General features: G+C 45.4%; 1 protein-coding gene across 1 annotated transcript; it reads right to left on the bottom strand.

Annotated features, from left to right (window-relative positions):
• Window positions 1-9,565: 9,565 nt before the first annotated feature.
• On the bottom strand, window positions 9,566-14,870 carry LOC309677336 (ovomucoid-like; the record flags this gene model as incomplete). The annotated part of the gene is made up of 8 exons (XM_082490127.1): window positions 9,566-9,611; window positions 10,099-10,208; window positions 11,228-11,288; window positions 11,856-11,992; window positions 12,280-12,337; window positions 12,853-12,989; window positions 13,800-13,819; window positions 14,816-14,870. 8 exons carry the CDS (start codon window positions 14,868-14,870, stop codon window positions 9,566-9,568), a joined length of 624 nt encoding a protein of 207 aa, XP_082346253.1.
• Window positions 14,871-24,252: the final 9,382 nt, after the last annotated feature.

Raw genomic sequence — 24,252 nt, 5'->3', positions numbered from 1 at the left:
AGCGGAGATGCTTGTAGCGCCTGTTACTTGCAGGTCTGTTGCCGGTGAGTTCAGTAGATGGTTTTCAGCCTTCTCTCTCCGCACTATATATATACATCTCCCTGACCTGGTGAAGTCATCTCATAAAGTAATTATTTGCTCTGTAAACTAGGAAAATTGTATTGATTATTGAGTTGAGCTCTAAAGAATACTTGTTTGTTAGAGAGATGCCCAGAAGAATTAAACAAAAATGTGAGCTACGCCCAGTTTGTTAACAAAGGCACCCTGCTGTACAATGAGTGATTTGTACTTTCCAAACAAGCGCACTGTCTCAATAGTAGATGTTGTGAAATTACGTATGGAAGTTGGTAAAGCAAAAAAAGGCCATTTGTTGAAAGTGTTTGAACTTGTGCCCACCATATCATGTACACGAGACGGCATTTTGTCTCCAGGAGAGTTGCATGGTACACCAGGTGGGGGGACAGCAGTGTGGGACACTCTAAGCTTTTACAAACATAAAATCTGGGGTTTGGCAGACATCGGTGTGCTTTAAAGATGCTGAGGACTCAATGAATCCCTCCCGAAGTTCCAGTACACTGGATTTCTCACCAAAAGGAAGGAAACAGTCATCACAACAGGAAATCATTACCTAAAACTTCAGAAGTTTATAAGATATTTCTATGTAGGAGCAAGAGTTATTCACCTGTTGGCAATGGGCATGAGTATGATTAAGAAATGATGAGAATAAATAGCCTTAAATCTGGACTGGGGCAATGTTTCCTCTTAATGGCAAGTGAGTGGTGTGCCGTGCAGGTGAAATGGACTTCTTAGTACCAAAGACATCCAAGAAAAATTTGCAGCAGCTGCAAACGGGTGAGTCCTTAGGCTCCCCCCTCCCCCCCTCTATTATATGGCATTAAATTTAGAGTGTCAGCTGAAAGTCGTCTTTTAGGGAAGATAATTGAAGAATAATGTGCCAGGCTTTGTTAAGTGGTTCAGCTCTATCGCAAGTGTATGGAAAAACAAATAAGGAATATTGCATAAAATAATACATTTTTGATTTAAGGCAGTCACGGAAGGAAGTGAAGGACGGAACATGTTTGTGCTTTAGAAGAAGCTTGATTCATACATGTGGCTTAAAGGCAGCCTGAGTTTTAAATAGAAAATCAGAATTGTTTTTCTTATTATCCTGGGAGATGTGCAAGTCTTGGCATGGGCAGATAAATCGTAAAAATGTAGCTCAAAGCGTAAGAGAACGGTAGTCACAGAATAGAGCTTGCAGGATTTGGCCTGTTCATATCAATGAAATCATTTTCCTGAAAAATAAATGAGTAATGCTATTTGGATGTCATTCACAAATATCAGAAGTTGAAGGGTTCCTTTGAAAGCTGTTTCTGTTGTATTCTCAGCATCCTGAGTGACTTGACTTTCATATTCCTTGAACTGATTGTGAGCGTATTTGGAAGGGAAGCGGTAATCACAGAAGCATTACTATTGATTATTCTCCAGGGGCAAGAACGCCAAAGCCTGAAAACAAGGCTTCCTCAGAACTTGCACCAGCCGCCGGTGGAGATAGCGCTTGCTGGCTCTACGGTGGTTAGTGAGGCTACAGGAATGTAGTCTGTCTTCTCTCCAGCCCTGCGACCTGAGCCCCTCCATCCATATCCACCTCCAGATCTGAGATCCCCAATTACCAGAAATTGTGCTGCTTCTCCACGTGCCTCTCCTGCCAGGCTGAAACCACGCTGGTTGCTCAGGAGCTGTTGCGAATGGCAGGATATCTGCTAGGGAGCAGCATCATTCTAGTGTTTGGCCAACACCTGCCCTTTGATTAATTAGATCCGCTGGGGAGATCCCGCTCTGATCCGCATGCTGCTTCTGAGGGTCTGGGTAGCCAACCAGGACTGCTCCAAAAACAGCTCTTTTCCTCCAGTGATCCCTGCCGCTTCACAGGGAAGCAGGGAGAAAAAGAGAAGCAAGGAAAGAGCCTTGCTACAGGGTCTATGAGAAAGGATGGGAGATAATTGGTAGCAGGCAGGGCAGGGCAGCGAGAGCTGCTGGGCCAGGTGTGACGTGGGATTGCACAAGGAGCTCCATTAATAAGAAACAGAGGGAATAGGACAGAAGTAATTGCAGGGCCGCAGATGGGTTGAAAACGGGCGTTAGGAGCAGCCAAAAACAACTGTCGCCATGCATTTGGAAGAGCGAGCTTCGGGAAACGTCATACACATGTTGCAAATGGGAAGGGGAAAATGAACTCACCTGCCAAAACCTGTGATGTTCAGGAGTCTCATGATGGTGGGTTCAGTAAAGTGACTTTGAGCATAGGACTATTTTAACCTTTCTACAGATACGAGAACCACAGGAAAGTTTAAATAAGGGTCTTCCTGATATTTCAAGTTCTTAGAGAGCAAACATTCAAGAAATTTATGGCCACATGAGTGCGATAAACATTGGTAGTCATATGATGTGTATCCTCTTGTGTTAAGGTGAATTTCCAATAACTCCGGAATTCTACCCAGTTTCTAACCCAGCATTATTTCTTCTCATAACAGTGATACTTTCCTGGGAATCTTTTCCTCTGCTGTTGATATTCCCTATCTCAAGCAAGTCCATAATCTACCACGACCTAAAAAATTTCTTCATTTATTTTCCCTGCTTTAGTTTAAAACTTGCTACAGGCTTCATCTGGCTACAAAGAGAAATGATACTTTTAAATTTCTTTTGAAAAAAAAAAAGGGGGGTGGGGGTGGGGGGTGTGCAAGACCACGTGTTGTTATTCCAGCAGCAGTATCCTTGTCCTTGCTCCCATGTCCTGCTGTCACACACCACCGCACCGTAGTCAAGAATAAAGTGGTGCTACGCTCCAGACTATGCTGCTGTAGAGGCAAATACAAAATGCACCTCTTGGCCGTTGACTCGCGATGTGGCACTCTGCAGGAGCTCCCAAACCAAGTTGCTGTTCCCAGACCTCTGCACAGGGGGGCAGAGCTGGATCTCCTATGAGAACGCGAATTCAATTTACAGCAAGCGCAGCCCCTGCTCTAAGCCGCGCTCGTGTAATATTCCTCCTTGCAGTTCAGCTATCTGATTGCTGCCTGCGTATCTCCAGCCGCTTAAGCACAGATGATATCACAGGCAAGGGTGTCTGGAATAATTTGGCTGTCTGGGAGCCGCATGCTAACAGCAAAGGGCTGAGGATCTGGCCCCGCGCATCCCAATCCCTCAGCGAGTCTCAGCTCTGCCTCGCTGCAACAGCTCTGACACAGCCCCCCCCGCCCTCCTTCCCTCCCCCCCCGAAAAAAACATCTCCAGGTAATTTTCTTTTAAAACGTCATTTTATTTTTCTCCGCATCAAGACGGAACGTAGTAACAAACCGTTTATCCTGAATGAAGCCTCAGAGAGAAACTGCATTAACAGAAAGGTCTAGACTGGCCTGAGGAATATTTTGGCCAGAAACAAGTAGAATGATACAATAAAACAGAAGCACTGATATAAAATAGAGCAGAACAAAATAACTATATGCAATGTGTTAATCAGGTTATGGGGTAATTGAATGGCACTTCCTAAATTCACAAACATCAGATAATGACATAAAGTGCTGAGGTACTGCTTAAAGAATTGTACCATAAAATACCTCGGCAGGCAGACAATGTTTCCTGCCTTGAATTTCCTGGAGGGAGAGTTAGATTAGTAACGGTGAGGGGATTTTGTGTTGTTGTGGCAGGATTTTATTGAGCAGCAACAAAGAAGTTATTTCCAACAAGGTGCCCATAAAAGAGGACTGTCTTCCTCTCCATCCTAAGGAGCTGCCCCCCCCCACCACCCCCCCGGGTTGCGGGGTCTGGGGTGTCACTGGGGTCCCCCTCTGCCCTCGGTTACTCCTCAATAACACCGTGTAACCGAGCTCTGCATCAGTGTGGAGGGTTGGTCCCCGTTCATTTCTACTCACAGTTTCCCCTCAATCGCCTGGTGGATTTTCCTGTTTTAGCGGACATGGCCCCTGGAAGATGCCCTCTGAGGACCACTGGGATCTCGAGCGCGATCAGGAGCTCCACTTGTCTCCAAGGCATCGTAGCTCCTGGGGGCCATCCTCATCCTCTCTGCCGCTCCCCAGGAAAGAAAATAAGTGCTGGAGCTGCTGCTCTCTTACCTCCAACTCCCTCGTGCAGTGGAGGGGGACAAGAAGGAGCATGAAGCCCCTGAGCCACACACCCCTCGCACTCCCTCCCAGAGCCTCAGTTTGTCTTGGTCCTCAGAAACTGCATATGAGACTGAAATGCCTTCCTGCACACAGACCTCCCTCTCACAGGAGGGACATTCCAGCCCCGGGAAGGGACTTGGCACTAAATGGTTGCAGAGAGTCATGTCTTTTGGAAATAAATTGTCTCCCTTCAGAGAGCTGCTCTCTCCAGACTCTGGAAAGTGACACATTGTCACTTAAGATCATTAACTATTTGACTGTGAGACTGCTGCCTGTACAGCACACCACACTGCCAGCACTTCCCTGTTAATGAATAATAAATTAACGCTATGACTCTGAGCCCTTCTTTTCATCAGCCAAGATTTCCAGAGGCCGAAGAACCTCAAAGGATCCTCTCCAAGCGACAGTCGACGTAATTACCTACAAGCAACAGCTAAGCGGTGGGTGAGGTGCAGAAACGGGCTGCGGCAGCGATTGCTGGCAGTTCTCCGAACATCACGGCTGCGAGGACCGGCTGCCCACTGGTTTTCTGCAATACCCCGTGCTGATGAACGTTGCGAACGTGAGCGTGGGCAGCCAGGTATCTGCCTGCCCGGAGAAAACACCCTGTCCCGTTGCTTTGGGAGGCAGAGCGGATTGCAAAAGGGCTTCTCTCACCTACAGGTGTGTTTCCAACCCTGCTTGCAAGGGGAAGAGGTGCAGCTGGGAAACCGCACTTCTTCACCACTTCTCTTGTGGGCATAAGAAATTGGAATTAACCCTGGAAACTGAAATGGGCATGAGCAGCTCCTGGTGCCAGCAAGACCCTCTGTGCCTCCACGGCTTTTGCAGAGCAGCCACAAAACACCCCCAGCTGCAACAATCTTGGGACTGGGACTGTCTCTAATTATGTGTATGTTCAGGTTTGCTTGGGGACTCTTCATGCTGTATTGGAGAGCAGCGGTTGGGGACGCAGATAGTTCCTCTCGCCCAAGCAGAGAGCGTCTGTCCGGGATGCCCTTAGTGCAATAAATTGATTGGAGCACTGCACCAGCATGCATCTCCAGCCCCGGTTTTCTTTTGGAAAGCTGGATGAAGGCAGGTGCTCTCAAGATCTACCCACTGCTCTTGTGGTTAGGGTTGATTTTTTGTAGATCAGAACAATGTATTCTCTCTCCCTGTAATTTGCCCGATAATACCCGCACCCCAGGATTGTTGCAGTGCTGTAATCATGCAACATCTTAGGTAAAACCAGAATGAGACGTATTATTAAAACAAGAAATAAATGCTGATGGCTTTTTTTATTAAGCAGAGGTTTCAAGATTCATCAGGAGCTTTCAAGGTTCAGGACAAGGCTTTAGGAGAGCATCTGCCATGGGGAACATTGCCAGGGAGGATTCCTTTTTCTAAGCTGAAGCCTGTTGAGAAGTTAACACGCTCCAAGAGATTTCAAGTGAAGAGTCCGACGGCTTTTCCTGCGGAGAAAGAAATCAGTACCTCAGAGACCGAACATCTGTGCTTTTACTGTTTGTCTCTCCCTCTGGTGAAGGATGTATCATAGAGGAACTTAACCAAAACAGAAAACTTCTGAACACTATTTGGCATATTTCCTTTTATTACTAACACTCGAAGACAAGAAAAAGACTTAATTTAAAGGAAGAACAAATAGCCTGTAGGAAATAGACTTTGTTTGCTGTAAGAAAGCTCTTCAGCAAATTACTTAACAGGGAAATTAAGAACTCTGCTAAAAGTTATCTCTTTGTACCTGAAATAAAGCAATTCTTGGCAAATTCTCCCAATAATAAAGCTGACCCTTGCTACTAAGAGAACAGGTAAACACAAAATAAAAGAACATTACTTCTCCCAACAGTCTCCAAGACTGATTAGTTAGTTTAAGCTGAGTTAGTCCATCATTTAGTTAGTGAAGAGATTTATTTTATACGTACAGGAATGCATTGCAGAATAAGCATTTGTTACTATATGTTACACCATCAGATCCGCAGTGTGGGACATACTCCATAGTACAGAAAGGTCTGGGTACCACATAGTCGCTGCAGTAGCCCTGTAGATAGATGCAACATATGTTCACAAAAAGGCTCTCAACGGCAGATATGTAAGAAAGGTGACATTAGGAGCCCTCTCACACACACACACCCCCCCAGGACACCCCCCGGTAGTAGCAGCAGCAGATGCTGAGAAAAAGCCTAGGGTCAGGGCTGGACTACAGTGGTATGTTGCCTCCAGCAACGTAGAGCCCGTGTAACCATCATAAATGCTGCTGCGGTAACTTTGACGATAACTTGGACACTAACAGAATACCACACTTCTTGTTGAAACTATCATCAGATGAAAATGGCAATTTCACCCAATAATACTTGTGGCAAATATTGTTCAGACAGCTGGATGACTTAGGATTTTCAAATGCTCAATCACAATGTGACTAGTAAGGATTTATACAGAAACTGTTTTAAGGAAAGAAATTATGGAAAATAGAAAGATCTGTCCCTTACCGGCTGTGCATCAATATCTGGAAAAAAGAAAACAAGAAGGAAACATGATAAAAATGCATTTCATGGGTTCTGTTAGAGTTAAAAATCTGTGAATGCATGCCCTGAATATGCAACATTCCATTCACTGCTAGCAAATGATTTCTTAGACAAAAGGGACTTCAGGCAAAATTTGGTGCCTTATTGTATGTTTACAAAGTTGATTCTGTAGTATAATTTTTTTTAATGAGGGTTACAGCCAAGAACGGAAAAGGGTGTACAAAACGAAAGATGAGAAATGCATTTTCCCTGATTCAAAGGATGGAGCAGGACATGTACTCAAAGCTAAGCAAGTTATTGAGGCAAACAGGGTCATAAAGGTGATACACAGAGGCAGCATCTCAAATGCATTTCCACAATATTTATTGAATAAAAGGAATATTTAGTATTTAGTGTAACTTTTATAAAGCTCCTACAACTGTTCAGGCTCTCAAATTGCGTCTCAGTTTAGGATGCCTACAAGAAATGTTTGCTTTCATTCAGTAAAATAATTTGTGTTTCTGCAATATTTCAGAGGTTAAATACTGGATGTCTGAGTCTCCGGGTTGTACCACGTACATGTCACTTCTTTCATTATGCATAAACTAGCGCTGAGAGTAGAGCTGTTCCCACAGTTGTTCTTACCCACTCAGTTCTGTTGCTAAAATATTACCCCATAAGTGATAGTCTTTGATGTCAAGTCTTTTCAACACTATCTTTCGAGGAGTAAATAAGTCCTTGTAGAATGAAGCTCCTTCCAGTCTGAGGATGGTTTTGTGGTTTTAAAGACAGCCAGCGCTTACTCAAAGGCAGAGCAGGAGGCAGTAAAGCTACTCACCTGGGATGCAGCAATGGGCTAGAGCAAGCAGCAGCAACACGCCTACCATCTTCACGGTGGCTAAAACCTCTGCGTGCGGCAGAGCCTCTGTTTTGCTCAGTAAATGGTGCTTTAACTCTGCCCTCAGGTGGTAACCGCGCTTATATATACGTGTGCACATTTCTTTGCGGGGGGGGGGGGTATACGCATTCATATTTGACTTATCCACCCTTATTCTCTGGCGTGGTTTGGGCCGGACTGGCCGCTGAAATGAACAACACATCGTCAACCGGGGACATTCTGAAGTAACATGCCTGGTCTTTTGTCGGGGTGGCAATCTCGACGGAGGTAAAGCCGTGCTGTAAGCCAGGAAGAATGCTCCTTCGTCAATGGGAGTCACACAAAGTTTAGATACGTTAGATACACCCTCTGTGTCATAATTTCAAGTGAAATATGCGACAGGTTCCTTCTGAAGGACCATAGAAAATTCCTGTGGGCAAAAGAGCAACCGTAAAACCCCGAGTAGCAATTGCTCTCAGATTTTCTCTGTGGGCACCTATCAGTGCTTATTTACATGCAGTGCTTTTTCACAAGCAAAATGTTGAACGAACGGCTTCCAGAGCGGAAAGCTTCTACTTTTATTTTCATGCTTCATCCCAGTAAAGCATCATTAAGTTATAGTGAAACCAGCAAAACACTGAACTGGGCAGGCAAGCAAAAGGGTGTCCCAGACACTGAAGGGAGTCCTTGGACTGGACAAGAGATGGAGCAACTTCTATGGGCATTTGCGGAGAACTTACAATTGCTGTTTTCCCAAAAGGCCATTAGCATTGTGGGTTAGATTTGCAGTAATGGACCAATAGTCTGATGATGACAGAATGATGTGAGACCCTAGCCTGGATCCCAGGAAAGTTGAACTCAATCTGGAAATCGCCGCTTCATCCATCTGCCCATCTCAACATAAATCCTTTGTTTTACCACCAAAGCATCGCTTTTTTGGACGACCTCATTCCATCAAGAAAAACAAGCAACCCCCTCCCTTTGGCTCCCAGAAGAAAAGCCTACGGGAAACATTACTTTTTAGAAGGGATATGCCCAATATATTTATATTTCTCTTGTGTGGATCAAAAAAACCCACCAATTCAATACTCCAACAGAGGACAAAAGCAAAATAAATTTCATGTACAATACGCCAATGACAGGTCACACTCTCAAAAACCAGAAGGATACTTTGTCTTCAGATTGTGAAACGCTGTTGAAATACTCCTTGGGCTCGCAAAGAGTATTATGTTATTAAAGACTGAGAGAGAAGACAAGTAGGCAGGAGCAGGAACCATCCCTAGGAGGGCATTTATCTTAAAGTACTTGGAGGCTGTTAAAGGATGATTTCAGGATGAGAAAGACCTAGAAATATGTCATTTGGAGGAGCCAGACAAATAGGCAGGGCCCACTCACATGTCTGAAAAACACGGGCTTTGCTAACAGACTGCCCGTGCAGAGCGCTACGCTTGGGGCGAGGGCTGTGCTCGGGCGGTCGGGGACCAGCTCCCGCCGCGGACACCACTGCGGTCTGAGAGGGTTTTGCTGATGACGCCCACACGGGGAAAGTGCAGCAGGAGCGCCTCAGCAGAGATCAGCTAATGTCATCACTTCAGAGCAGCGTTTCAGCCCTTTACAACGTCAAACGTCTAAAAGGGTCTCAACACTAATGTAGGCTGACTATCATTTATGTGCAAAGTCACACAGCTCTGAGGTTTATGCATCTGTATTTAATTTTCTGCCTTTTATGAGAGGGAGGGGAGCAAGATGTTGTTCTTGTTATATCCCAGAGCTATGAGCACGTAAGCTATTCAGCCTGGCATCATCATTCAACAAATCAGAAGAAAATGTTTCATGAGAGAACGCATGAAACAAGACAAAGAAATGTTGCTGATTTAGTTTATTGAGAAAGAAAATCAGGAGTGAGCTGAGCTCCCCGGAGGGCGAGATGAACTGAGGTGAGATCTTTAGCTGGGATTTGCCAGTGGGGATCCTGTGGTGAATTCTCTCAGCGCCGATACTCAGCATTTTTCAAAATGGCTTAAAGTGAGAGTCCCGTTGCTGTCCCTGAAAGCGAGGAGAGGAAAAAATGGATTAGACACAGAGTCCTGCCTGCTGCAATCTGTACTTTTGCTCCTAGAGAAGGCATCAGATAGGATCCTGTCCCAGAGCCACAGAACTTGCAGACTCAGAGTCCCATTAGCTATTTGGTTATTAAGAGATGAGTGAAATGATTTAACCCGTTCTTAAGACTGAAACTATTTTTGGGAAACTATAATGAAACTTCAAAGTTAATTTTCTCTGCAACATGCAAGAAAAACTCCATTAAGGTTAACGGTCTTCAAACCATTCACACTAACAAACCAGACCTAGCTCTTTGCTGTAATGAAAAAAAAAAAAAACAACCAAACAATGGTTGGCACAATGACTGGTATTCTTTCCTGCCCCAAATCCCTAGTCAACACTGGTCAGCAAACAAGAAAGTGGCAACTGTGCAAACTCGCGCCTATATGAAGCGACTGCTAACATGAATGCAATCCATGTTTGTACGTACACGACTGCGTTGCAGAAGTTACACTTGTTGCTGTACGTTTTGCTGTCAGAGCCACAGAGAGGCATGTAGTCAAGCGAGCAGGCAGGTTTAGGGTAGTCGCTGCAGTCAACCTGCAAAAACAGAACAAAAGTCTAATGTGAAGGATATAAAGAAGGCAATAGCAGAAGGGCTCGAACCCCTACCTACAGCTGCAGTGCTAATGATAACGATCTAACTAAAAGTAATTAACTTCCCTGCACAATCTGATATAAACTGAGGTGTCAGTTTCTCCGATGCCAGAAGAATTTAATAATATAAAAATAGATCATAATTTCCTGTTTGAAGAGATGTATATCATAACCTGACCACAGCATTTCTAAGCAGCAGCAGTTCACCCAGTGAATGTGCCATGCTCGTGATCATATTGCACCGTGTTCCTGACCTGGCCAGGAAATTAAATGGAAAAACACTGGTCTCTGGAGAAGTGTGGGCATCAATGCCTGTATAAGCGTCCAGAATCTCTCCTGTTGTCTTAAAAGAGGAAGATCAGCACTAGCTAGATACTGTGAGAGTGGGATTTTGTTTCTTTGTGCAATGGGTTCTACACTTGCCGAGAGGTATTGTAGTGCAAAAAAAGTATATGGGTCAAGGAAGAGGCTGAGGAATTTCATGGTGGAGAAATCTACCGAGGCTTACTGACTACACAGAAATCACACCTGGCTGAGGTCCGTTACCTGAAAGTAGGTGGAGGTAGGAAGAGTAGAAGTCCTGTACATACTCACTCTACTTTTACTATCTCCTACACAATCCTTACGACCCCTGCTAAGAGCAGGCTCTGCATCAAGCCATCGTGGGCTTGATGGACCATTGGTCTGACCCCAGAAGCCATTCTCTGTTCTTATTCCCAATTCTGCCCTGATGGATTGTTTCTGCTACTGCTCTTTTGCTGATCCCTTCCTGTGCAGTCACCCTCTTCCTCTTCTGAGGTTAGCACAGATAATGTGTATTACGTGGGGAGAAAGCAAAATCTTCCCTGTGCTGAAGCACAGCAGCCATTACACTCTTGTAGGATATCGCTGCAGACACTGGCAGTGCTTCCCCTGACATCAGCGGTATCAAAACCCGGACCCTCATCACACAGTTCACTTACTGTAGCAATTTCCTTCTTACATTCAGCATCAAATTTCTTGCCAACACTGGTTCCAAGCTCTCTGTGAAGGGAAGAGACCCGCGTTAGGGAGCTCTGTGAGCAACCTGCACTGCTGAACCCCATGTCCCAGCAATGCTGATCAGCCTCAGGTACAACATAGAGGAGATGGCCAGCTTGGGCCATGTCTACATGGCTCTAGACAGCAGCTCAGGTGGTGCCACAGCCTGCTGGAGCGCTGGTTTATAGCATGATGTGAAGGACAAAGGAGGGTGCAGGGCATCAGGGTCATTGAGGAGCTGGGTTGTGTGACAATGCGCTTTAGGCTAGTTGATGTCCTCTGCAAGGCAGCATCTGCTCCATGGACCCTTTTAACTTAGTTAAGAGAAGCATTCTGTCCTGTATTAGATCCCCACACAGACCTCTACTTGTCTCCCTAGATCAAAGGCACAGTTTTCCTTCTAATCACTAAGGAAAACAGGGTCTAGTTACCAGGGAAAGAGAAGGGTCAAAGTCCAAACGCCTCACAGAAACAGCCTTGGTAGAAGTCCTGATATTCAGGAGAGCAGCCACGGGGAGAGCTAATCACTCACTACCCCTCACAGGAGAGCTCTGCGCTCGCAGTACTCACAGGTTGTGGACACACAGCAGGCACTCGTTGTCGTAGGTGATCCCGTCAGTGCCGCAGACGGGGCTGAGGTCTTTATTGCAGAGCAACGCCACTTTGCCTTCCTCATTTGTCGTGTTGGGATATTTACTGCAGTCCACCTGTTGAGGGAACACACAAAAAAGTGCTGGTGAAGGGTTACTTATAGGAAGCAAGTAGATCTGGTGAGCGCGTCTGGCCGCCTAGGATACCACCACAACAGGAAAAAATCTTTTTTTTTTTTTGTTTCACTATGATGACATTTCACTTGAAGATGACCCATGCAAGATTCTGACATCTCATATGTCCTCTTATTTAGTGTTTGAATTATTTATTGGGGGAGAAAATAAGCAGCTTTAGCCACTCAGAAGCAGGACATGCCACTTGTTTTGCTCTTGATTTCACTTACTGGGACAACTTCCTTGCATTCTCCATCATAGTCTTTGCTGACATTGGTTCCGTATTCTCTGGAGAGGGAAAGACAAATGTTAGGAAGTTCAGCATAGACTCCTTGCTACATCCTAGGTGCTAGAAATGTGTGACTAATACAAAGGAAAGCTGACTCTTATCAGTCAGGCTAATATATATATTTTGAGAAGGTAGAGCCATCCTCCCTGACCAGCTAGCACTGAGTGGCTGGCGGGGATGTAAAGACCCTGAGAGCTTTAGGACCACTTTGGGCAGTTCAGAGGAGAGCGTCTCTCCATCCTTTTGTTCTGTTTTGCTGTGATGAGATGTGCCCTAGGGGCTGTCATCTGTCTGGTCCTTGAGCTGGAGAAGAAAAACCTGAATAAATTACACCAGCAAAAGAGAGACATGGTAATTAAAGCGATGTCTAGGCAACAGAGTGCCACACAGTGACACCCAAGCCCATTTTGAAGGAATTGACACAAGTGACATATGACAGATCACTGTTTGTTGAAAAGTGGTGCTGCCAGGAGTCCTAAGCACTGCTGCCTGAGATCTCCTACGCAGTACGTACAAGTTGTAGGCACAGAGCAGACACTCGTTGCTGTAGGTGACTCCATCAGTACCACAGATGGGGCTGAGGATCTTCGTGCAGACCAACACCTCTTTGCCTTCCTCATTTGTAGTGTTGGGATACGTACTGCAGTCCACCTGTCAAAGGAATGTACAGCAACCAGGTGGAGAAGACATTTTACATTCACAGCTCTCATCTTGCATGAGACAGTGATATGAACATACAGATACAACCTGCAGGGGGGTTTTCACTACCACAGCACAAACTGATGCTGGTGGGGCAATCTGGCAACAGGTGAATCCTTCCTGCAGGAACCTCCCCACACAGCAGGAGAAGAGGAGAGGGCTAAAGCCATGCGGCCCCCAGATGGGGTAAATCAGTGGTGGTCTCTTATGTTCACTTGGTATCGTTTTACAAAGGCTGAGCATTGGTCCCTCATTCTTACATTCTTGTGGCCCCTCCAGTGCACTTCTGTTATTACACTTTCATTCTCAACACACTGATTTTTTTTTTTTCCCCCAGAGGAGCAAGACCTGGTGTGTGGAAGCTGGAGTGTCTCATAGTATTTTATTCTCTCAGTAGGTTGCCTTCAGGTAGGTTCAGATACCACACTCTATTGCTACCAGTTTACAGCCAGTCATATACGATCAGTTTAAGGTTTAGACCAGTTTAATGTTGGTGAAAAATGAATTAATCCAAAATTTTTGTATCATTACAACTACTACATTATTAACATATATCATAGACGTTGAGCCAAGAACAGTTTAACTTAATGTTTTACATTATAAAATCTGATTAGAGTGACGCTAACTTCACAGTAGATGAAAACCAGCTAAACATCTACATGCTGGAAGTTTTTCTCACTCCTTTGGTTATTGCATATTTACCGATTATCTTTACCAGGCCACATACCTGAGAAAAGTGACAGAAAGAAATCTTCCACTCACCTCAACCCCAAAGACAGCATCTGGAAAAAGAAGAGAGAGGCAGAAAATGTGAAACAAAGCCAATATGATAAGACCTCAGTTGAAGCTGGAAATATGGATGTAAAATTCCTATACGCAGGACCAAACTGAATGATTTCCAGTGATTGGTTTCCTGAACTAAATAAACTATGTATGATTTTTTTTTTCTATGCTGATACATATAATAGCGTTGCTTATTGCCGACTGTGATGAAACAAGATTTTGAATAGCATTGTTTTTTTTTTTTATTTTGAGATAAACAGACTTATTAATTGAAAATAGAATAACTTTCCCTTCCTTATCTTTTTACATATCCATTTTGACCCTAAAGAGCCGCTGACATATCTGAAAAGAAACCTGAGTCAATACAGATAAATACAAATGTAAATAGTCACCCACAGGATAAGCAAATACATACAGCATCTGTTGTCAGGAATATGCATTTTAAAGAAGCTGAGTGTGAAAAAAAATTGTCTTTGATTTTGTAATTTCATCAGATGTAAATATGCAGTGAGAACATCAGACTCTGGCCTGTTTTCATCTCTTGTTTCTCCATTAGCAGCAAAAGTATTGCGGGAAAGTTGCCAGGCTTCTGCACAGAACTTCCTTGTGCCATTACAATATTGTCGTGACTAGTTACTGGAGGTCTGGCCACCTCGTTACGGCCTTGTTCAAGTATTTGTCCATTTGCTGCAATTGTACAAGTGTAAGCAGTTTAACAGCGTTAAAACAATAGTGTGAAGAGTGTAACCACACTAGTTACCAGCACAGAACTCCACTTGCGGTTATTTGTGTTTACAACAGACAACCAGCTACAACAGTGATCCATTTAAGACTGTCCTGAAATCTGTTCCTGCATCCTATGTGATGCTAACGTACCCAGGCAGCCTAGCTCTTTGTAGGAGAAGATTTTCTCTCTTTGAAGCTGCTATCTTATACTTTTAAAGACAGCCAGGACTCAGACACAAAGCCTCTGCAGCACCTTGAGAGTTACTCACCTGGGAAGCAGCAAAGCACAAAGGAGAGGAGCACAAAAACACCTGCCGTGGTCATGGTGGAAGCGTTTCTCGAGTCCACAGGCTGCCTGCTCCTACTCTGCTCACGAGATGGTCTCTCCAAGGCTGACTGCAAATATATACAAATGCAATGTCTAAACTGTTCAACTGTAACATAAAACAACCAGTAGAATCTGTCACCGGTACAATGAGGCTGGTAATATTTATTGAGGTCTTGACTTTCAGGTAATAGTCTGCATTTGCTAGGCAATTGATTTTGGCTGGACATCTGGTTAATAGCTTGAGACAAGTATCACATGTTCTCAGTGGTCAAACCCAAACAAACAGCATTTTAGACAAAAGAAACCTCTTTAGGAGTCTAGCAGAAACATAAGGAGCACAAGATATTGAGGGGAGTAAACAGCAGGTCCTTCAGCCATCTCTGCAGACCGACATAGAATCATAGAATGGTTAGAGTTGGAAGGGACCTTAAAGATCATCTAGTCCCAACCCCGCTGCCATGGGCAGGGACACCTCCCACCAGACCAAGTTGCTCAAAGCCCCATCCAGCCTGGCCTTGTACACGTCCAGGTATGGGGCATCCACAACCTCCCTGGGCAATTTGTTCCAGTGTCTCACCACCCTCACAGTAAAGAGCTTCCTAATACCTAATCTAAATCTCCCTTCTTTCAGTTTAAAACCATTACCCCTCATCCTATCACTATACTCACTGACACAGGGTCCCTCTACAACCTTACTGTAGGCCCTTTTTAGGTACTGGAAGGGGCTATAAGGTCTCTGTCCTGGTTTGAGCCTTGGAGCCGCCTTCTCTCCAAGCTGAACAACCCCAAGTCTCTCATCCTATCTTCATAGCAGAAGTGCTCCAGCCCTCTGATCATCTTTGTGGCCCTCCTCTGGACTTGCTCCAACAGGTCCACGTCCTTCTCACTTGGAAAAGGAAGTTAGCATCAACACATTCCAAGAACCTCTTGGATTGCTTATGCCCTGCTGTATTGTCCCTCCAACAGATATCAGGGTGGTTGAAGTCCTTCGTGAGGACCAGGGCTTGTGAACATGAGGCTGCCCCTATCTGTCTATAGAGGGCCTCATCCACTCGGTCTTCCTGGTTGGGTGGTCTGTAGCAGAACCCCACTGTAACATCACCTGTCCCTGCCCCCCCTTTAATCCTGACCTATGCGCTCTTGGTCAGCTCCTCATCTGTCCCCATGCAGAGCTCCACACACTCCAGCTGGTCATTGACATGGACGGTGACACCCTCTCCTTGTGTGCCCTGCCTGTCCTTCCCAAAAAGCCTGTATCCTTCCATTCCAACACTCCAGTCATAGGAGCCATCCCACCACATCTCCATGATGCCAATAAGATCATAGCCCTGCAGGCGTGTGCACGTCTCTAACGCCTCCTGTTTATTCCCAATGCTACATGTGTTTGCATAGAGGCATTTAAGTTAGGCCCCTGATGAAGCTGACTTACTGGCTGGAGTGGCTGGAATTCCTTTGTGCTGCACTCCAGGTGCTCTCCTGTAGGTCTGCAATGCTTCTCCAGGCTCTGGGCATCTGTTACTGGTATTGGCATCACACTGATAGGAGTGGGATGGATTGAGGTTCCCCTCCTCCAGCAACTCCAGTTTAAAGCCCTCTTCATGAGCTTGGCAAGCCTCTGACAAAAGATGCTCTTCCCCTTCTCTGACAAGTGGACACCATCAATCTCCAGTATACCAGGTTTCTCAAAGCGAGTCCCATAGTCTTAGTAGTCAAACCCCAGGCTGTGGCACCAGTCCTGTAGCCATTTGTCGATTTGCCAGATCTGATTTGACCTATCAACCCCCTTCCCTTTGACCAGGAGGACTAATGAAAAGGCTACCTGCACCCCAGAGTCCCTGACCACCACTCCCAGGGCTCTATAATCTTTCTGGATAGTCCTCAGGCTGCTCCTGACTGTATCAGTGGTGCCCACGTGAAACAACAGCAGCGGATAATAGTCAGAGGACTGCTTGAGGCTCCGTAGTCTCTCTGTGACATCCCTGTACAAGTCCCCAGCAAGCAGCACACCTCCCTAGAGAGTGCATCGGGCCTCCAAACCTCTCAGAAGAGAGTCACCTACTACTGTCACCTGTCTCCTTTTCTTACTTGTGTTGGTCATCTCCCACCAGGGAGCAGCTTAGGCAGAGCCCGCAGTACCACCCCGTTTGCAGACCAGGCTAAGAAGTTCTGCTTTGGTTTGGTGGGTTTTTTCCCCCCATTCTCAGGTATTCACCACTAGATACGGGTCTGGTGAGGCTTTACCATCAGCAGAATTGGTTAAGCATTGTCAGGTGAGTCTGGCAGGACTCTGTCTAAGAATTGAAAGCAGGTTAAATTCTGTCAAGTGCCACTAAAAATGTCACTTAAACCTTATCAGCAGGGAGCTCTTATTTACAGACCTAGTCACAGTTAAACACACCGACCGATCCAAAGTGTTCCGCCAAGCCATCTTAAGAACAAAAGACACTGAAGGTTTGGGAACCTGTTTACATAGCACCAGCTACACTCGAAAGCACAGTAGGTCCTTTCCCCCTACAGATATTTTAGAAAATGATACTTAAAACATAAAGCCTGTCCCAATTTTCCCGTTTGTCTCTCACCTCCAGCGTTCATACCATCTCCAAGTTGCTCCTTCCTCGGAGGAGGTCTGGACCTCTGCTGCTTTAGCCGGTGTAATTTTGCAGGAGTGGGTTTTGTCTTTAACCCAAGTTTCTCACCATGGTCCCTTTCACAGGTCCGAAATGGCAAACGTACCCGGGGCCTTTTTCGCTCGTGGGAGCTAAGCATTGCGCTCAGCATAGGCTTCAGCACTGCAGGAGCTGCAGAGCAAGAGATGTTTTACAGGTGCTCCCTTGAACAAACAAGGCACCATCCATTAATCAAATGAAATTCAGCTGAAATCATTGAAAGTCAGCCCAAGCAATTATGTCTGATACACCACAGTGGTCTAAAGAGTATACATTGATCGAAAAATCGCGCTATAGTGCATGGAGCCACCTATCCTGGGCACTGGCCTGATATGAAGGCTGCAGCATGGCTGTGTGGATATATAGGTTACATTTTTACCTAAAAGAGATGGGTTTCTTCACAGGGAGCAGCACTAGAACAATTACGCTGCAGGGTTTGTTTCTATAAATTACAGGGAGCATGCTTGAATATTTTAGATAGATTTGGCACATCTTCAAGGCGAATTGCCTTAATGTACCTTACGGATGGTGTCTCTGGAAACCAGAATTTCTCCTCAGCATGTACAGGAGCACGCTGAGGTTACTGTCACATGCCACTCTTGTTGCCTTCTTTAGTTCGTGCATGTACCCTCCGCACAGTTGGAGGGAGGTACATCTTTCTGAGTCAAATATAACCTTTGCCACTGTCTTCTCCAGCCAGGCAGCGAGACCTCTGCGAACCATCCTCGCCAGCCTTCCCAGCCCCAACCTGGCAGCTTTCAACAGGTCATCTCCTGCCTGGTGCCCACATGCTACTGCTCCAGGCTGCTCCCTGCCCCAGATGGTGGTGTCCTCTAGGCAGGACCGACCTCTCTCCTGATGGGTGGAGAGCACCTTCCTGCCAAATGCTGGCATGCGTTACCTATACACACCAAAGAAAAATTTTCCACTGCAACTGCCGGGTTCAGCACTGGGTCTGGTGCTTACTGCCCCGGAGAAGCCCAGAGATTTCCTCCGACCACCGCAACAGCCATCTGATGTTCAGCAGATCCATTCCTTCACTCTCTCACCCACAGACACTGTAGGGAGACTCAAGTCTGTGACAACTGAGTGCTGACTGGGGAACACCAGTGTCTCCTGAGCCACCCAGGTACCCCCTCCAGGCAAGACACAAAAATAACACTAAGAAATCACCAGGTTTCAGCACGGGGAGCAGACTCATGCACAACCTCCAGCCGGCCAACATCCACAACCTCCCCACCTGGGGTTACAGCTCCAGGTTGTCCTGCCTCTGACAACAGCATGGAAAAAACCCACAGCTGGTTCAGCTCATGCTGTAGGACAGGTTGCTCAGTTCTTAGCTACTCCTGGAACAACAGTTAGAAAGAGGATTTGGTCTGCAATCCTGCCACTGATCTCGTGCTGTAATCCACTTCATTACAGTCCTCTAATCCTCAAAGTCAGATGCAGCATATGGCTAATGACCCTTTGGCTGAAGGAAAATCCTCATGTGTGCAGAAGCCAGCACGAGGGCAGGGATCTGCAAGTATGAAAAGGCAGTGCCACGTTTCGGGGTACCACATGTTATGGTCCTGAGCACCAGAGGGTCTGCAGGCTGGCACCAGGGCAGGATTTGGCCATTATACAACACACTCTCTCACTTACCCAAGGAATTTTTTGTTTTACATTTCCCACTACGGTTTTTGCCGGTATTGATTTCACATTCTCTTGAAGAATCAAAACTGATACTGGGAAATTTTCTTAGCGGATATGCAACTTCTCAATGTAAGTAATAAACTGATAAATGAATGACAGATTATGTAATACACTTTTCCAAACATTCCTGAGTTTTGTCACATTATTTAATTAACAAATTGTTGGTATAAAAGTGGGAAATAACAATGATTAGTTGTAGCTCTTTCATGAAATTGCCTCTAATCACTCCAAAATGCCTGCTAAATACAATTCCGGCTGCAGTTTCCATCTTTGTCTTTCTCTTGGCTGCAATGCGGCCAATAACTATTTGTACTGAGCCACACGCCTGGAGAAACCAATACTGAACAAATGGAAGATCTGCCTCTCACCTAGTGCCCGAAGGCACCCTTTGAACTAAGCAATAAAGCAAACAAAGTCACTGATACAATTAAAACATATCGATATGAAAACATAGCCATGCGTTTATGAACTTATTAAATAGAGCTTGATTTAGGTAATGCCAGTGAATGATTTCCTGAACTAATAAGACCATGTGCAGAACTTTGTACCCTGCAGGTGAAGGCTAACGTGGTTTCACGTTACTTACGCGATGAATTAAATGCACTTGGCCCCACCGCAAGGACAGACATTGACACATGGGAACGAGTCCAGCAGAGGCCACCAGGCTGGTCAGGCATTTGGGGTAAGCTGAAGGAGCTGGGCTTGTTCAGCCTGGAGAAAAGATGGCTACAGGGGATCACATTGCTGTCTGCAGCTCCTTAGTGGGGTTATAGACAAGACAGAGCTAGAGTCGTCTTGGAGCTGCACAGGAAAAGGATTAAATTCTGACTGAAGGCAAAGAATTATTCTTCGCCATGGGGGTGACCAAGCAGTGGCACAGAACCAGAGAGACCACACATGTCCTTCCTCGGTAATATTGAAAACGCAGCTGAACAAGGAAGGCCTCGAGCACCCTGAGCCGACTTTGACTTTGGCCTTGCTTTGAGCAGGGTTTGGGCTAGAGGCTTCCGGAGAGCTCTTCCAACCTGAATTATTTTATGTATATGGTACTTACGTAACGCTCTCTCCTATGGATAGTTTTTATTAATAAAGGAACATAATACTTCTCCATGACCCAGGAGAGCAGCCTCCGAATTTTCCTATAACTTTTGCTAAAGAGCCACGGGTAAGTGGTACGAAGAGCTCCCAGCACATTTTTATGTGGGAGGACCCGTAACATGTACAACAGGTTAGATTGTAATCATTGTTAAAAAAATACACTAAACTATTCAAATTTGAGAACGTTATTAGCTCTCAATGATTTCAAAGCGTCTCTGCTTCTGCAGCAGCCCAGGTCCCCTGCCATCACAACGCTTCCCCAGAAGAGCATCAACATTTGAACCTACAGCAAAGTTACCTGCGCCACAGAAAATCAGCTGCCAAAATAGCAGCCTCTTCACCGCTGTGCTGCGGCCTGGACCAGATGCAGGTCTCAGCAGCATCAGCTCTGAGGACGTACCTTCCCTTCTCAGCTTCGCCAGCTCGTACTGCGCTCCAGCTCTGGATGACGAGGACATCAGGTCAGGGCTCCGTTGCATAGAGCGAGAGTTATGTAGCAGGAAAACACCAGAATGAGCAGCAGAAAAAGGAGGCACTGAACAGCAGAACATGTGGCTGGACAATAACCCAGGCTATTACTCTTCGAAGTGAACATACTGCAGAGAAGATGGTTTGGAGGTAATACAGGACACATTATCCTGCAGCTGGTCAGAGGAAATCATTGGTTTTAATCAGTTTTCCTAACACTTCACTGGTCTCAGCTGTGCATCACCAAGTGCTCGTTTCATCTTTGCACCAGCCCAAACAGGAACAACGAGGAGGTGGCTGCAGGGAAGTAGCAGCTGACCTGAGACTGACACTGCTCATGACTTCCTGGCAGGAGAAAGTCAATCTGACAACTTCACTGCTAAGGCTGGGAAAGTCTTCAGGAAGTGGGATCAGGAGAAAGTCTTTCAAAAGTAGAAAAAAAAAAATTAAAAATTCAATAGATTCTTATCTGCAAAGAGACTTTATTTATAGCTCAATGCACAGTTAAAATAGAATGAATAAGCGTGTTCTGCCATGAAAGCAAATTGTTTTGAGGTTATATAAACCAGGGGAATAGTTGAACACATCTCCAAAGGACAGCAGATGAGGCATTTTCAAGCTACCAGTCATCTAGCAGCACATACGTCACCAGAATAGCACACGGCAGGGGATTGTGGCTGTGTCCCTTGGATTTCAGACAGCTATGTAAGCCACCAAAGAGTGTCATTGCCGAGAGAAGCTTATAGGCAGAAAATATTCTAATTGACTAACTAGCAGGGCTGGGAAAAGTAATTTAGTAGGGTTGGGATGAGTAATTGCTGCATGCTACTGAGCAGCAAAGAGGAATCCGAAGGCCTCAAGGAAGATCGCTTGATCCCTGGACAAGCCTGTTTGCAGATCAAGATAAGCATCCCGGATGCAACTACAGCATGGAGGCTATGGCAGGGCTGGCTGGGGAGACAGGTTACAGTCTCCCGTGAAGCACAGGGATCATCTCTTCACAATGAGCTGTCAAGTCTCATTAATTTATCATAGGAACATGCCTTCAGTGCTCGCTCCCCTCAGTTCTGTTTTGTAAGATTGACAGAGGTGTCTATAGACCACAAAGCGTTCTGGACAAGAGGGTAATTAACCTTCAGCGTTTACATTTCCCCCCTCTTGGTAACACACCGAGTTTGTGGGTTTTGGGGAGGACCGGCTGCAAATGAGTGATAGTTTCCTTTTGTGCTCTTGATCAGAGGTCAGGACAACTGGAATAACGAATTCTCTGGGCTCTGTTGGCTGAATTCTTCACAGCTGGACATGGATGAAGCACCGTTGGTGCTGACAGGAACGTCCTGCTGAATTACAGGATTTTGCTATTTCACAGGCACTGAGGTAGATAGCACGACTTCCTCCATCTCTAAACGACTGCACTAGCAAAGTAATGCAGTTATTTACTTAATGCGTTAGTACATGTACGACAACCGCTGAGCTGTAGGTGATCATAAGGCCCCTACACCCCCTGGCTTGGGCACTGGGCCCTATTTGCAATCTGACAAAAATTCTTGTCTCAGGAGAGCTGAATGCACTGATAACTGCAAAGGTTTTGCGTGTCTCCTTTTCTGCTCTTGAAACAGGTTATGCTGCACTTTCCTGATGCTGTCAGCAGAGGCTGTTTGTGCGTGCTTGCATAGCAAAGAAATATTTCTGCTACTTGTCTCCTATTTTGCATCTTTTTGCCATCCTTCTCTTCGTACATTTGAATGCAGCCTGTGGAGAGTAGCAATATTAGAAAGCTAGCGTTAAACCACCGCCAAATAAAATGTCAACAGAAGGTATATGCAGCACTTGCGTCCAATCATACGCTGCCTGCTCAGCATCCGGCTGACATTATTTGGGATGCTGCCACCGACAGCAATGGGAGTTCAGGCTGCTTCTTGGTTTGCCTTCCTTCTTAGTCACTGGGTTGACTGCTGTTCCCGAGTCCCAGGGTATCCCACGTCCTCTGAAGAAGGGAAAGACTGCCATTAGAGACTCAGTATGACCATTTCCCCAAAGGGAGACGGGTGCTGGGAATGTAAATAAAACTCCCAAATGATACAAGTGAAGGAGAGTTCATCCGAGTTAAACACCGGCAATGAAGTCATTTTACTGTCTCCGACTATTATAATCATATCAGTCAACAAACCTGTTCCATCTGAATGTGCTGCACCATTTGGATTTCCACGCCGGCTATTTTCTTCAGCTCTTTTCTTTTCTCTGCTAAAACTTCACGATTTCCCCCCAAGCACAAACAGCAAGTGGAGAGGGAGAAAGGGAGGATAAATTGGAAAAGCACAGGGAGAGGCCAGGGGACTGTCACTCAGAAAGCATGTTCTTTCCGTCGGACTGACACATTACGGGCACAGATCCCACATTCATTGGTATAAGTGAGACCATCTGTGCCACAGATCTGCTCCCGCGCTTGGCCAGGGGGCCAGGACTGACTGGCCTGGCCATCCTCAGCGATGCCCAGCGATGCCCCTGGGGCACGTGCTACAGCTAAGCCTTAAAGGGAACAGAGGGGTGAAAAAAAAAAAAAAAAAAAAAAAAAGAGTTTAAAGCAATAAATTTCCAAACATTCCTTATTCTTCAGGGGGCTTGAATGAAATTAAGGTTTTGCTTCTCTGAATGAAAAATAGGCAGGAAGCGATATGCTACGCAAACGCTCTTTGTTTGCAAATTCACAGTATGTTTAAACTTATGGGGCTGCACCGCAGCTGGTGAAAATCTGGAAAACCCTCCTAGGCTGAGTGGATGTCTGCCAGCTGGAGACAGGCTCCCTTCCGCTACTATCTGCTTTTTTCATATCTACTGGTTGATCAGCAGAGAGCACGCAACCAGAGCCCAGAGCATGGCAAAGAATCAAATAAGATTGTATCAAAATTTAAATTACAACAAGAGAATGAACATTTCTGAGTGTGAACATAGTGATGGATGAAACAGGTGGGTACCAGGATTATAGTCCATTAAATTTTTTTCCGTTCCCAAACTATTTTCTTTGCTAACAGCTAGTTACACAGATCTGTGCGACTGATGCAATGAGTTTGTATAATTATTTCTGGATTTCTTCTTTTTGAGGAACATATAGCTATAAAAGTGTTTAAAAAAATCATTTAAATATTCTTCTGAAAATAGAACAGTTTTAAAAATCAATGGGATGAGCACTCTCAAGCACCCCTCAGACAAGTGACAGAGCATCTAGGCCCATCCACGTGTCTCTCTAGCAAAGGCAGCATATGAAAAAAAAGGTAAAACAAGGCAAATCATCAGCAGACATAATTTTGAAAGGTATAGATTTTTCTGGTAGAGTGTTTGAATGAAGATATTATCAGGGAAAAGTTGCGGGATTTTTTTTTCAAGTCACAGATGGGTGAGCGCTGATAAATGGTGAAAAAAATATCTTTCAGCTCAATATGAAAAGACTAAG

This window comes from Vanellus vanellus (assembly GCF_965231255.1).
Source record: "Vanellus vanellus genome assembly, chromosome: 13".
NCBI classification, from domain to species: Eukaryota; Metazoa; Chordata; class Aves; order Charadriiformes; family Charadriidae; genus Vanellus; species Vanellus vanellus.
This window is presented reverse-complemented; position numbering and strand designations above follow the sequence as displayed.